Source organism: Xiphophorus hellerii, chromosome 20 (genome assembly GCF_003331165.1).
Source record: "Xiphophorus hellerii strain 12219 chromosome 20, Xiphophorus_hellerii-4.1, whole genome shotgun sequence".
Classification (NCBI taxonomy): domain Eukaryota; kingdom Metazoa; phylum Chordata; class Actinopteri; order Cyprinodontiformes; family Poeciliidae; genus Xiphophorus; species Xiphophorus hellerii.
This window is the reverse complement of record NC_045691.1, coordinates 16,041,619-16,057,150: the sequence shown is the minus strand read 5'-3', so window position 1 is coordinate 16,057,150 and position 15,532 is coordinate 16,041,619. Positions and strand designations below refer to the sequence as shown.

The 15,532-nt window shown below is 37.1% G+C and overlaps 1 protein-coding gene across 14 annotated transcripts in view; it reads left to right on the top strand.

Moving 5' to 3' along the window:
- The window catches only part of cadpsb (Ca2+-dependent activator protein for secretion b), a 92,128-nt gene that overhangs the window by 38,472 nt on the left and 38,124 nt on the right, over positions 1 to 15,532 (top strand). For 10 of the 14 annotated variants that reach the window (XM_032549653.1, XM_032549654.1, XM_032549657.1 and 7 more), the window contains exons 6-12: positions 317 to 438; positions 5,507 to 5,618; positions 7,007 to 7,146; positions 7,526 to 7,592; positions 8,192 to 8,300; positions 8,389 to 8,601; positions 13,033 to 13,044. In XM_032549653.1, coding sequence (XP_032405544.1) covers positions 317 to 438; positions 5,507 to 5,618; positions 7,007 to 7,146; positions 7,526 to 7,592; positions 8,192 to 8,300; positions 8,389 to 8,601; positions 13,033 to 13,044 — 775 coding nt within the window. The remainder of the gene's footprint in view (positions 1 to 316; positions 439 to 5,506; positions 5,619 to 7,006; positions 7,147 to 7,525; positions 7,593 to 8,191; positions 8,301 to 8,388; positions 8,602 to 13,032; positions 13,045 to 15,532) is intronic. The other 4 variants (XM_032549656.1, XM_032549658.1, XM_032549649.1 and 1 more) reach the window with 1 other exon arrangement.

The window sequence follows — 15,532 nt, the reverse complement described above, 5'->3', positions numbered from 1 at the left end:
GGCACTGAGCTTATAAAGAGGAGGTATAAGACTTTATGTGGCAGATTATGTCTGCAAGCAGTTTTGAGGGATTGGGAGTTGCAGGCTCCTTCGAGGATAGTAGCAGTTTTCACAGTCTATTTCAGTGGAAAATCACCCAGAATCTATTGTACAGCAAAGACAGAAGCTGTGAGTGTAAACACTCATTGTTGCTCTAGTAGTATTTCTGGATGGATTTTCTGCCTGCTCCTCTGCTTTTGACTCTCTTGTTCTCTGACCTCTCTAAAGAGATGAGTCACTTCTCGACAATCTTCTCTAAGGCTATTCTTCTTCCCAGGTGGTGATCATGGAAGTGGTGGGGCTGAAGTCTCTGGCTCCAAACAGGATTGTTTACTGCACCATGGAGGTGGAGGGAGGCGAGAAGCTCCAGACCGACCAAGCAGAGGCATCCAAGCCGACGTGAGTGAGCACACATGGATGTTTGTTTACCACAGGCATTTAACAAACAATGATGTTTGTAAAATACACAGTCTGCTATTTATATTGCCTCTACATTTCAAGACTCACAACCGTTTGTTAGGGCAGAAAACAAACTCCATTTACATGGAAGATAAAACTAATTAAATTGCTGACTATTGCTGTTTTCTTTCAATAAACCATTTCAGTTTTGTGAATAAGATCCTAGAAGAAACTTATCTAAATGAATTGGCTTTTAAGATGCACTTAAAACTTAAAGTAAGCCTCTGTTGCCAAACTCTCCCACATCTCAGTGGTTTCTCAGCTTGCAGCGATACATTTCCAGCGCTCTTCAGGGGCTCTCAGATGCCTCATTTCCTCTCAAAAGCACTTTGCATGTAAATTACAACATTTAAAAGAAATTGGACTGTGCACTTGCACAATACTTTATTTTTTATTAATTTCCTTTAAATCTGTTAATTATTTGGTCCAAAGCAGAATAATCTGGTGTAACTGAAACACATAATCTAGTTTTACCCTAATTATTCTGGTACTAAAAATGTTGTTTTAGGTGGGAATTTCTAAATATTTAAAGACAACCCTTTAATGACCCTGATTTGCTTAAGCTGTTATAATTTCTGAGATTCTCTATCTGAACCAAACTATTTCAGCCTGGTCATTTTTAATCAGGAAGTGGAAATTGATTGTTTAACTCTGTCCAACATTGGAAAAGTATTCCGGTTTCTTTACGTTTTCCTCTTTTGTCATAATATAATCACTCTATTTAACTGGAATTGTGTGTTAAAAAGAATAAAATAAAAAGAAATATAAAGTTGTGTATAATTGTAAAGTTTATTTAAGGAGGAGCATGATGATGCTGCCTGTTAATTTAGGTAAGTGGACAGGTTTTCGTAGATTAGCAGTAATGCTAGATATCAATCATTTCTCCAATCTTACAATAGGAACATTGTAACATATCCCTGTGTGGAAGTGTCCTGGCTATAAACACTTTCACACCTCCACCCTGAACTTTCTGCTGTCTCCGTTGGTCTTTATGATTCTATTTGTTCACTAACAAACATTGGATTCCCTCAAAGGACAGCTGCACTTGTCTTAATAAGATGATTTCCAAAGGTAACTGGGCTCGATTTTCTTTAAGATTATTAAAGGAGCCTAAATAAAAATGCACACTTTTTAGATTTTGATTTGTAAAAGTGTTTGAAAATCTTGTGTCATTCTCCTTTCACATCAAAGTTATGCATTTTATTGTGTTGGTCTATAAAATTCTCCATCTATGTTTCTGGATGTGATGTGATAAAATGTAAAAAGGTTTTGCAAGAGACTGTACTGGTTATTAATGTAGCTCATTGGACCTCATTCATCACATCTGCAATGTCCAAATTTAGATAAATCTATCCTCTCCTTAAAATAGCTTCTCCATTAATCTCAGATTCCAGAATCGTACAACTCAAGCTATTAAAGAGCCACCCATGAAATATTCATATACAGTAATATAAGCTATTTTTACCCCCAAACGTCTTCTATTGATCCTGCTAATACAAGAGATAAATTTTGAGGAAGGGTTAAGACAGCGATGAGGACAGGATCTAGAAGAGAAAAGTCAGTGAACACTCTGTTAAGACAACCGCTTTACGCCAACTTAAATTACTGAATTGAAAGATGTAGCAAAATAGTTTGGATCTACGCTGCATTTAAGGTTCAGCCTTTGGAAAGTAAATGTTACAAACTTTGAATGACAGTTTCTTGACAGGCTGCATGATGGGTTGAGTGTTTCTATGTAAAGAGCGTACATGCACTTGCATACACACAAATGAAGTCACACAAGATGAATGTTACCCTTCAGACTGCTGCTGGTTATTCACAAACATTAATTAAGCGTGCTCAGCCACCGTGCACTCAGGCTGACATTCAAATTACTGTTATGAATTAACATTGAACTTTGATGACTTGATAGAAGGGTTGATTTTTTTTTTTTTTGTATATACAGTACAACTGCAAGCAGATTTAGCATGCAGAGGATTTGACCCATTTTGCAGGAGGAGCTCCAAGAACTGCTGTCACGTCCATTATTAGACCTTCCATTTAGCGACAAGGTCACCTTCATGCCAGAACGATATTTGCACGTGAAACCAACACAACTCACCACTGACTACCCGCTGTCTGTCAGCGGTCTCTCTGCTCCCTCTCTAATTTTCAAGAGCAGCAGCAGTTGATTATGAAAAATTTTGAGGGAGGAAAATTCTTTCTTTGGATAGAAATTAACATGTTAGAATTTTAATTTGTCCTTACAAGACAAGATTTTAAGCATTTAACCAAACTGTGAAGGCTGCAAAAGTTTAGAATTACAATACTGGAAGCTTAATATTGAATATTTAAAAAAGAATCTTGTCTCTTAAGCTCTCATGGCTACAGTATTGCACATTTCAACTTGTTCTCTGTGTATTTCTGTGTTTTAAATGGATCTGAGGAGCTAGTCTATTAGAAAATTTCTTTGTTACTACTCCATAATCCCTCAGGTATTGTGTTATGATTTTATGTTTGTTTGTTCATTTTTAAAATGCTATTTATTTCAATTGACTCTAATAAAATAGGTTATGAGATTTCATTCGAGTCCCCCTGGAGCCAAAATATGTTGTCAATTTTTCTTTCTATGCACACTTTGTTATTAAAATCTGCATAGTTTCCTTCCTTCATGTCCAAAAGTAGAGGCAGTCATTTTACGACAGTTGATTGTTCTGTCTGGTCCAGTGCTTAGAAATAGGATAAAAGTTTGGTTTAAGCAAACATTTTCAACAAAACATGAATATTGTTGTGTCATTTTTGTTAAAGAATGATCAGTCGATGTTAATTATGATTGAAAAGGGAATTTCATTGGTGATGTTTGCATCAATACCAATAACAGCACTGAATCGGTTTTTGCTTTCGCCCAGTTACTGAAAAAAGTCACAGTTCTGTTTTGCAGCTCAACCATCACTTCCTACTATTTCTCTTGTTAGTCTTTCTCCCTTCATCTGATTAAAATCTTGGAAATCAAAGGGAAACTTTAATTAATGGATAAAACCAGTAAAATAAAACTTTTGTGAAAAAAGAAATCACAACAAACACATTGATCTTGTGTTGCAGGACTTTGAACCAAGTCATTAAGAGTATGGCATTGATTACTAATTTTCAGAGAAAATGGCAAAATAGCAAACAAAAAACAATCAAATATGTATCCACATGGGATTTGAGTCAATTTCCCAATACTTACCCAAATTTACGTTACCCAATCACTGCCTTTTTTGCTTCAGCTTATTTGTCTTCAGAGTTATATATTTGAATACATGAATATTTTACATAAGAGCCCAATTTTAATGGCTGTGAATCAAATCCCGTTTGGATTAGTTGACAAATGAAAAATTACAGATTATGACTTCTGATCAAACCTAAATTATAGTGTGCAACCGCCTGCTGGTTGATGATATTTAATGGAGTCACGACTCTCATAACTGTTTCCTTAGAGTAGGACATGAGTAGTAACTGTTTGTGAAAGCTAGTAGCAATGAACAGAAGTCTTACAGACATGTTTTCAAAGTGTTTGATACATCCTCACTGTACCAACAAACAATGTGTAGCAGTACAACAAATCAGTCTACTGACCCATGCAAGGTGCAAAGAGAAATGCTGGGATAAAACATGGAGTGCATTCATAGTAGAGCCATAAATAAGAACAAATAAATGAAAAATTACACAGTTGTATTGCACATGTCCTTCAAAGAGGCGACATATTGATTAGAATTATAGAACTATTGTAAAAGCTGTTCTTGAGTCATCAGTGTGAGACCTCAGGACTCTGGTTCTGCGGCTCGAGGGCAGCAGCTTCAACACCCAATGTGCTGGGTGTAGATGTGCCCTCTTAGGACAAGAACATTGCAATTTAAACATTACTTGGATTTCTCAGTTGTTTTCCTGTTCTGCCAAAGTTTCCTTTTTGTATCCATATACAAATATATGAATATAAAACTGTAACAGAAATTACACAGTTATATTGCTCCAACGAGGCATTTCGGGCAAGAGGCGGGGTACACCCTGGACCATCACAGGGCGCTAATAAAGATGGGTTTTATAAATTATATTTTAGACATTATAGGGTAAAATCCAATGAAATTCAAGATTTGAATCATTTGTGAAAAATTAAAAGGAGAAAGCATAATGTTCTCAATTATAATTCAGGACCTTAGAAACTGGTTTGTATAAAGTACAATAACAACACAGCAATTTGAATCGCAGTTTTCATTATTATATATATGCAATACTTCAATCGCTAAGAACTGCCTCAATGGATTATTTATTCCGATAAATAATCCAAACACTCCACCCACCTTGTCTGCTGGTGGTGGTGAGTGAATGGCAACCTTGCTTGTGTCAGTCTACCCCAGGGCAGCTGTGGCTACATTGTAGCTCACCTCATCAGTGTGTGTGAGAATGATTGAAAATAGTGTGCAGTTCTTTAGAATCCTCGGACTTGATAAGATGCCATACAAGCACAAGAACTGGAACTACTAGTCTTAGGAAGCCATATTGTTATTTTTCTGTGATCTATAAGAGTGTCTCATCTGTCATTATTACTGTGAGAAGTTCTGTTTATAAAAAAATACAGTGTTGTTTCCCTGCTTCTTCTGAAAGCTGTTTGTTTACAGTCAATGTCCTTCAGCCAACCCTTCAGCCCTGCAAGCCTCACTTTCCACACAAATGAATACCATGTTTTGAAATCCAAGACCTGCTCATGAGTTATAAAAACAGCAATAGTGCATTTCAAGAATCATCATTTGTGTGTTTTAAGCTGTTTAAATCTTTAACTGTCTTTCTCCTATGATAACAGAAATATGTTTCACATAAAAATCAAAAATTTGGAATGATATGCCCAAGCTTGTTGTAACTGTTGTAAATATTCAGGGGCAAACAATGGGATGAAGACTTACTTTTTTTATCGACTGTTCAACAGATGAGATCACTGTGTTATACTGTCATGGAAAATAACCTCTTGAGTGTTTTCTGTTTTGTCTTTCAGCTGGGGAACCCAGGGGGACTTCACCACTACACACCCTTTGCCTGCTGTCAAGGTGAAACTGTTTACAGAGAGTACAGGCGTGCTGGCGCTGGAAGACAAAGAGCTGGGCAGGGTAATACCTCTGTTTACTGACAATTTTAGCAATTACAGAAGATCAAGGATCATGCCAGTGATAACCAAAAATGAAAACAGACATGCAACAGTACGCTTAAAGTCTTGGAGTACGATCACCTTGAATAAAAACACCATGGTTTCACAATAACAGACTATTTATGCAATAACTGACAACAAAGGTTTTCAGTACATTTATCAACCAGGAAGATGAGAGTTATTCATACAACTTCCAAAATATTCTCATAGATGCAGTTGGGTTAACTGTTTTTTTTTTTTGGTATTACACAGAAACATAGTAATAAATAGTATCTTAGTTGGATAATTACTGTAGATGTTAGTTGGTTCAGCTATCAGCTCAAGTAGACCCTGCAGTCGAATTTGTCAATGATTTGCTATGTCTATATTATCAGTTGTAATTTTAAAACAATGTTAGCTTAACCCGACTGATAAATGGTGCTGATGCCTTAACTGTCCATGTTTTTTGCTGCCAGAAATATTTTCAAACAGCCAAATTCATATTTCATTAAGCTTTCTTAAAGCAAGCTGAAAAGCATTGTGCAGTGACATGAGGGTAAGGGGCAGCTCTGTGTTACTCCATGCTTCATTTTGCAGTGGAAAAACTCCTGTCCAAGCTGTTTCATTTGGTTTCTTGTAACCAAGAGAAACATTTTCAGCAGCAGCAAGTGGTGGAAGAGGGGAAGTACTGCATTACTCCATAATCAATTTATACATATATGATGTGATATCTTTTTTGTGCGAAGTGACAGAGTGCTCAGCAACAGGTAGAGGAGGGACAGCATTACTTTATGCTCCATAGAGACGTAGAAAGTTGTGGCCCATCATAGCTTTTACAAAGGAAATATTCTGGATTCAAATATGTATTTTATTTAAATCTCATTTGACTCAATTTGATATAAATGTCATGAAGGAAAACAGGAATGTGTAAAACTACCTTGTATTGTCATGCCTAAAAGTGACAGGTACCTAACAGAGGTAGTTTTGCTGGTATGTGTTGGGCCAATGGTGCCTCAGATGTCCCTGTAGTGACAGTGACCTTGTCTGAGACAGAGTTCTTTGATCTCCTACTGCAAGAGAGTTGGCAGGAAAGCAGGCTTCCTCAAAGCTCTTTAAGTCAGCAAAGAGAGATTAGGCCTCCTCTTTTTCTTCTTCTTCTTCGAGGCAGAGAAACAGTGTTCTTCTGTTGCTTCACCGCATCGCAATTTAATATTTCACTAGAGGCAAACACACATAATCACCAGCCTCTGCAAAGACTAACGGTTGCTCCTGAATGCTGCACAGAAAGACAAAATAAAGACTCTCCAGCAGAAAATCAGAAGAGATCAGTAATTTTTTTTTTTTTGCCATTTGTGGTGTCTTTGTATGCAGGTTGTCCTCCACCCAACACCTAACAGTCCCAAACAGTCTGAGCTCCATAAGATGACTGTGACAAAGGCTTGCCCTGACCAAGATCTTAAAATAAAGCTGGCTATTCGCATGGACAAACCACAGAACATGAAGCACTGCGGGTAAGAGAAAGTCAGCAGCTAAATAAGACACACAGGGATGTTCTTATGAGGATTTAATTTCTGTGCCTTTCCTGTAAAACTCCAACCCTTCTCAGCTCCTTGGCCTCATTTCTTTTCACGTGCTGTGGAAAAATACTGTGAAGTATACAACTCCCCCTGGTGGATGACAGTGTGTAGCTTATATATGGATATCTATCTATGTGTATGTTTGTTTTATTTATTTTTTTTGTAAACAGAGCAAAATGCACAGAATTTTTATCACTATCCAATTTTTTCATTTTTTGTTATTCAGATTTGTTGTATTAAAGGTCTATGTTAAAAGGCTTGTTCAAAGTTCAAAGTGTGTTCTGATCTGTCATCACCTTTACTGCTGCCACAGGTATCTATGGGCTTTTGGGAAGAACGTGTGGAAACGCTGGAAGAAACGTTTCTTTGTTCTTGTGCAGGTGGGCTCTTTCTGAAAAATTATGTTTAGTCAACCTGATGGTCATTACTGAAGCTGTTGTCATTGATATACCTACAGTATATACACTGTATATTGCTTTTCTGAGTGTAGATTTGAGTAAGCTTAGGAGAGATACCATTTTCTTGTAGCTATATCCTGAACTATGGACATCATCAGACCTATGTCTAACTTGAATGGCATGTTCACTGTCTTTCCCCTTTTGAGGAGTAACTAAAAGAAATAGACCTCTGTGTTATGTCATATTTATACCACATAGAATTAGGAAGATATGGATTAATAATTAGTTCTTTGACATTTTGATCTAACTAACATAAAATGTTAAATAAATCAATTCTTTCCATTTATATTTTAGGATTTTGTGGAATAACAAAAAAATAAATGTTTTACAAGTTGGATTTTCAACTTTTTTTGCAATATAAGATTATGAAACTATAAAAAACAAATTTAAGTTTTGGATTTATAAATTGGTTATAAGTAATGTCAAAATCATTCTTGATGTTGTTACCCAGTGTGTAAATAACAATAAAAATTTACCTGTTTTTTGTCTGCTTAATGTGAGCTCTTTAACTTTGTCTCTAGGTGAGTCAGTATACCTTTGCCATGTGCAGCTACAGAGAGAAAAAATCTGAACCACAGGAGCTTCTGCAGCTGGATGGGTATACTGTGGACTACAGTGACCCCCAACCTGGTAAGAATGCACAGGGGAAAATAGAATAAAACTGCAAGCAAACATACAGGTATTTTATTCATTTTTAATGTTCTTTGACTTCTCAAAGGCCTGGATGGAGGCAGGGCTTTCTTCAACGCCGTGAAGGAGGGCGACACTGTGATCTTTGCCAGTGACGACGAGCAGGACCGCATCCTATGGGTCCAGGCCATGTACCGTGCTACTGGCCAGTCCCACAAGCCCGTCCCACCCACTCAGGTCCAGAAACTAAACTCCAAAGGGGGGGCTTCAGCCCAAATGGATGCTCCCATTTCTCAGTTCTGTAAGTAACCCATTGCGCAAAATATTTGGTTAGGCAGAAAGCAGTTTCCAATGCTCTAACCCATAAATGTGTCACACCATGTGCTCCCCACCCCTCCTGCAGCTACAAAACATTCCCGTAGAGCTAACACACAAGCACGCGCACAAATGCATTGATCTCTCACGGGTTTTCCTCCAGCATCTGATGGACTTCCACTCATTGTCACCACTCCCTCCGTGTTTAACGGCGCACCTCCATGCTACTCCATCAGTCGGTTCATTAGGAACAACCAACCTGAAAGAGAAGTCAGCATCCAGATGCTATGGCTATGACCTGTAGAGTCATCACACATAGGATTCAAATATTCAGACCAGCGCCCTGGTTAAATCAAGTTTTTTCCAGACATGAAATAGATTCTAATAAATCTGTGACTGTACTTGTATTCCTAAGCGGTCTCCAGGTCAGGTAGCAAAGGGAAGGTAAGGCTGTCTAAACAGTGTGCCGTCTGTACCAACTTTTGTTTTAAATGTCTCTTGTGTCCTCCCAACCCTCACCCCAATTTGAGAAGGTAATCGATTTTAACAGCAGCAATTTCCTTCCCTGAAATAGATTACAGCTTACTCAGGTTGGTTTTGACCCTTGCACTCATTGCTTTCTTATCATTCTAACCCACAATAACCTGCACTAAACAGACCTCCTACCTATCAGAATTAATGATACATATTAACAATCCCCCAATAATAGATCCTGCTATTCAGAAAAAAAAAAATCTTTTTGTGTGCATCATTCTTTTTCAAATGTATTAAATACAATTTTTATCAAGAGGAAATGCAGAAAAATAATTGGCTAAGTTTTGCACTAATATTAGTAGTAACAATAATAAAACATGCTTATTCCAATGTTTTTGACTGTATAAGACTCAAAATAGTTAAGTTACACAAAATCCTGTCACGTAAGATTCTCTGTTGTTTCTCCATTGTTTATTTTTCGTCCAGTACGTGATCCTTGTTGTGGTTAGTTGATTCCTCTGCTGCCAGCTGTCTGCCATTCAAAAAGCCTCCTCACAGCGGCACAGACTCCCCTCCTTCCCGAAACATTGTGGCAATACCACCACACGTACATGTTTCACCCCCTGGTGGTCTTGAATGGCACTGGGATCATTTTACATGCACAACCCTCCTTACCCTGCTGCAGTGGACACCTAAATAAAGAAGTGAGAGTCATATGAAGACTCCACAATTTGTATTTATCAATTTTCTGGTGCACATTGCACATCAAAATTTATCTGTAGAAAAGGGAAATGTTTGTTTTCTTAATCTAATTTTGACAAAATATTTACATCTTTTTACCACAATGGCATAACACAGTGTTATTTATAAAGTTAATAGGATAAATTAAATTTTCTTTTATACAGTTGAGAAAATATATTTAAAGGAGACACTAAACAAATGCAACAAAGATGCAAAGTTTTTGTTTGATATAGATAAACAATAGCAACAGACCACATTTAGTTTCTGGTTTAGTGCCTCTAAACCAGGGGTGTCAAACTCCAGTCCTCAAGGGCCGGTGCCCTGCAACTTTTAGACGTGCCTCTGCTGCACCACACCTGAATAGAATAATTAGGTCATTAGCAAGGCTCTGGAAAACTGATCTACACAAGGAGGGGGTAATGTAGCCATTTCATTCCAGTGTTTTGTACCTGTGTCACATCTAAAAACTGCAGGACTGCGGCCCTTGAGAACTGGAGTTTGACACCTGTGCTCTAAACGGTGTGCACAAATAAAAACATATCTTCCAACATTTTTGTATGTTTAATGTGACACAATTTCTGAGCTATTCAACTGAAATAACAAGCACATTTTATCTTACAAACGTTCTCCAAATCTTTCAGATTAGGCAGACATCTCTTGTCGAACTCAGTTTTCAGAAGAGCTGACACATGTTCTGTCAGTTTTAGTATTGCACTCATGTTGGAAAACATTACTGTTTTTCTGGTGAAGTTATTATTGTGTTAATTGAAATGCATACTTGGACTAGCAAGTGCTAAAAATGTGATCATTAAATGCAAATAACTCGCAACCAAGTTTTCACTCATATGTTACATTTTCTAATGGAGACCTGAAAATTTTGGGTCAGAACTCGACTGATTGCTTACTATTCCATCCACCTTGATGACTTTGGACTATTTTGGTAATGCTCTGCATTACTCCTGGTTAAAGAACACCTTTTTTGGAACTGTGGGTTGACAAGTTCCAGTTTGGTTCCTTCAAGCCATAAAACATTCTCCCACAAGGTTTAATTAGATTTTAGGCAGGCTGGGGGTTTTCTGTTGAGGGAAAAGGCTTGTGTCTTCTAGCCTTACTCCTTAATCCAGACATAAGGAGAACTCATCAAATTGCTGTCACATCTACAGTACAACACAACCAAAATTTGTTGAAAATTCATGCAGCTCCTTCAGTGTTCCTATTGGCCTCTTGACGCTTTAGCAGCTTCTTCTGATACCTTTGCACAAGGAGATTATTTTGATCCCTTCCATGCACTTCACAGACCTCTGCAGCCTTAGTTACAGGGCATGCATGAGAAAGTGTCAGAAAAATCCTACTGGGAAATCAAAACCTTACTTTAGTTTTACCAGATTCACCATCAATGATGCTTACTACACCTTTTTTAATTGGTATATGTTCTCTTCTAACACGTTTGTTTGTTTTCAGTTGAATTGCATGAGATATATGTCACACGACGGGAGTGGGACACTTTAAATCCTACCTATAAGATAAGATGCTTATAGGTAGGCGTTATTGGCTCATACTGTTCAAGAAGCCACAGCCCTTTCAGTGGGTTTACAAAAAGATCCCAGTTTGCTGTGAGAGTTTGGCGCAGAGTTGTTCTAGTTAGACAGCATCATGACTGACTTTCAAACATAGAATAAACAAGTAGTTCAGGAAATTAATTTCTCTTCATAATGTTTCATTCAGATTGTAACGTCTGACTTTTCTCCATTAGAAAGGGTGAGGCTAGGTAGTATATCTAATGGATGTGCTGCGTTAAGAGCAGCAATAGCGAGGGCAGTCCTGTTATACGCTTCAAAAACACAGATTTATCAGTTAAATTATTTCACATGAAAGCTCTGATACTGGCTGCAGTAGCAGAGGCTCTATCGATCCATTTTTCCAATCTGCTGGTTGGCACACCGCTTATGAAATATTATGATCCACCAGAGCGTGCCAGGATAGACAAATGCCAGGTGCTTTTGTTAAAATAGAACAGTAAGTAGTAAGGATTTCTTGATTTAGACCTTATGTCTGAGTCATTGGAGATGCTGTATCTGCCTTAAAGGTCAGCGTAACAAGCACTATTTTTAACACTAAACAAATAAATAACTAAATACCTCCAGTGATCTTGCGAAGTTTGGTTTATTAAAATTACCAACATTTCGACGCATCATCTAAAAAATACATATATTTAAAATTTTTCTATGTGGTGTAGGATATTTTGGTAACAAAAAAAAAAGTAAAATAAAAATAAAAAACTCCAGAAGAGAAATTTAACAAGTATTTGCTACATTGCAGTAGATTGCAGTGTACATTTTAATTGAGACACAGGAGACAAAATAACATATAACACCATTTGAAAGTTTCAATCAAGTCTAATAACATTGATTGCCTTAAAGACATGCATTATAGAGGCCAATATTGACATACATCTAAATACATATTTTTTCATTACTACTTTCTGGTTGCTTTTTGAAAGTATCAAAAACATAATCTGTGGAATAAATAATGACTCCAGTTCAATCAGTGTCCTACAGAGCTGGAAAAGGTCAGAGGTATGAGATTCCATATACCCACAGTACTTTAAGTAGGACTGGGATATTCTGAGTACTTTGTGTTGTTTTTTATATGAAAAGCAGTAATTCTAGCCTTGCGTGTTAGTGCATTTGGGGTGTACTTCCTACAGCTGGAAAGGACTACCTTTTGTTGATACTTTATGTTCTTGTGTTCTCGCCAGTTTCCCTTTTTACAGTAACATTTGTGTTTGATCAAACTGACAGTACTTAACATACAGCTCTCAGCTCCTTTAAGTACTCGTCTTTTTTCCCAGAAGAAACTAACTGCAGTGGAGTGATGAGGATCGTAAACTGTCTTCTACTCTCTGTCTCTCTTCTTCTTCTCTCTCTGCCTGTCTTCCTCTTCGTCTCTTTTAATATACCTGGACATCTGTTGTTCACACATCCTCACATGTGCTCACACACCACCGCCCAACACACTCTCGTGTTAGTTATAGGCTGTTGTTTTTTCAGTTGTGTTTTTATCTTCTTCATGCTTTGCCTGGACCCTTCTTTAGTAAATTGCAGCTGCTAGGTCAGGGTCTCTCGTGATTTGCTCTCCTCCAGCCTTGTTGCTAGTCTTTATGTTATTCTGGTTTGTCCCTTCTTACCCTGCTGTCTTCTAGCTGGACTCAAGGGTAAGTGCTTCCTTGTAGCCGGCACTGCTCAGATAATCCCCGGCGATTATCTGACAAATGCAACGTTCTTTCTCTCTTCTCTCCCTCTTCTTCTTCCTCTTCTTCTCCTTTTTCACGTCTCGCTTCATGTCTTAGACATTAGCTGATTAATTTTTTTGTTTTTAATAACCTCAGCTTGAGGATCAAAGTAGAAGCATCCATTCGTGCCCGTATAGGATGCATGTATTTTATATCTAAGAACTTATTATTTGACTCAGTAATGATTGACGTTTATATTAAAGCTGTTTCTGCATAATTGCCTTCTCTCTTTTTTCTTATTGGTGGCTGGATCCCTCAGAGTAAAGCTACCCTGTAATAAAACTTGATTCAAAGTTTAGATGGTAAGCTATTTTGTGGTTATGAGGAAGGGGAAACAAGCAGATTTATTTGCCGAGCAAAAACATAAAAATATATCCTATTGTACCATTAAAACGATTCAAAATCTATATGTAAACTCAGCAAAAAAGAGTCTGGAAATATTCTTTAGGTCAATAATTGTAAAATCTGATTAGTCACCTTTACAACAAGATACAGCTTGTAACAATCATGCATCCGTGAAATGAGCTACACAGGTAATTGTTGGTGCAGCATAACACAAAAATATAGCAAATTCCAATGCATTATTCTATCACTGGTATTAACTCTTGTTCAACTTCATTGCTAACTTATTGACTGATCAGTTCATGGGACCAGACGTTTTTTGAGTTTGAGTGTGCTTCATGCTATGTTTATACCTTTAGAATAATACGGCAACTGGGAGTTGTTACCTATGACCAACTTTTGTGAGACTGGTCATGTCAAAGTCAGACGTCCTAGAGTTGGGAAACCAAGGAAAAGCCCAAACAGACTGGTCCCTTTACATCTGCTAGAAAAAAAACCTGTAAGCTTTGTTCTTGAGATTCACATTCAAATTTTGTACAACAGCATCACTGATTAGGAAAACAAGAACTGCCCTTTCATCATGTGACTTATTTGCAGGGATGACAACTGCACTACTAGTGGAACGAGAGAAAGAATGTGAGGCAATGTCACATTAAGTGATGAACTACTCAAAGTATGGAGATGGCATGGAGAATTGCTACACTGATTGTGTGACATCTTTCAATGAGGAAGTGTCATGGTGTGAGGAAATGTCTTTCCTACAGTCAATTCAAAACCTGTCCATCAGTAACTAAAGTCTTCATGCGCTGAGAAATCGCAATAAAATTCTGCAGCCAATGAAGATCTTATTGGCTGGATGTGGGACAAATGAGTTGTTCTAGCTTTATCTTCCTTATATTCTAACCCTACACATGAAATAATCTAGTTCTACATGTATGAACTGTTTATAGGTACCATACAGAACTATTTAATTTTGAAAAACGTATTCAGAGAACTTGAGACACAGTTGTTTTTTAAGGGTAGCATTACTTTCTAAATAGAGTCTACAGTTCTCCCCTGAAGCAGGAAGAGAAAAGAAATGACAGTAAAAAATTTACATAAAATATAAAAGACCAGAAAGTGTCTAAAAGTGAAAAAGACAGGAAATGCCAAAGCCACAAAGTCAGGATCATCACAGACTATGTTCAGAAGTGGAGGAAATTGTAGGAACGGTTCAGGTCTGCTTTATGTGTGAATGAGCAATAACACAGGTACATTCAGCAACTGCTGGTTAAAGATTGGCATGGCACGCTGGCTGTTAAGATTACACAATATGAGGAAAATCTGAAATTGCTATATTGTTGCTGACTGATGTGATCTCTATCGTGGTTAACCAGCAAAAGATTCCTCAATCTTTTCTGTTTTTCATCATAATCAACTTGCTAACTTAGATCAATATCAGATGTATGTTATTGGTCAGCGAGGTTTTAATACATTGTTCTTGAAGTACTATAACCTTCAAAAATTTTCATCAAATGAGTCTTTTGTGATATTGCTCACATCAAAATAGTAATAACCTTTGAAATTTAATATTCAGTAAAGCTCTACTTTGTATGGATCTTGTTTGGGCTGTTGGAGTTACTGAAGTAAAATGAATTAACTATTACAAATGACTGATATTTATGCAGGATTTTCCTTTTTCCTAGAAAAACAATCATCTAATCCTACTAAAAACAGGAGAATATTGCAAGAGACTTTTACACATCCCACATTTAGCTTTGCTGCTTTTGTCATTGTGCATTTTCTTTACAAAATGCAAAAGAAATAGAAGTAAAGGTGACTAAATCTGATTAAAACATAACCCATTTGTTTAAATGTATGTGAGAAATGATTGTCTTAAATAATATTTCCAAACTATTTGGGGACATTTATTTATGTGAGGAGAGGCAATACAGATGCAGTGTTGTTTGAAAAATGTATCCGATGCATAGTAAGTGTTCATTTTTATGCTTTATTTCTGAGGGCTCAATTACTTTTAATTATTTTTTCTTTGAGCTTTCCTTGATGAGAGTTGGCAAATATGTATGCG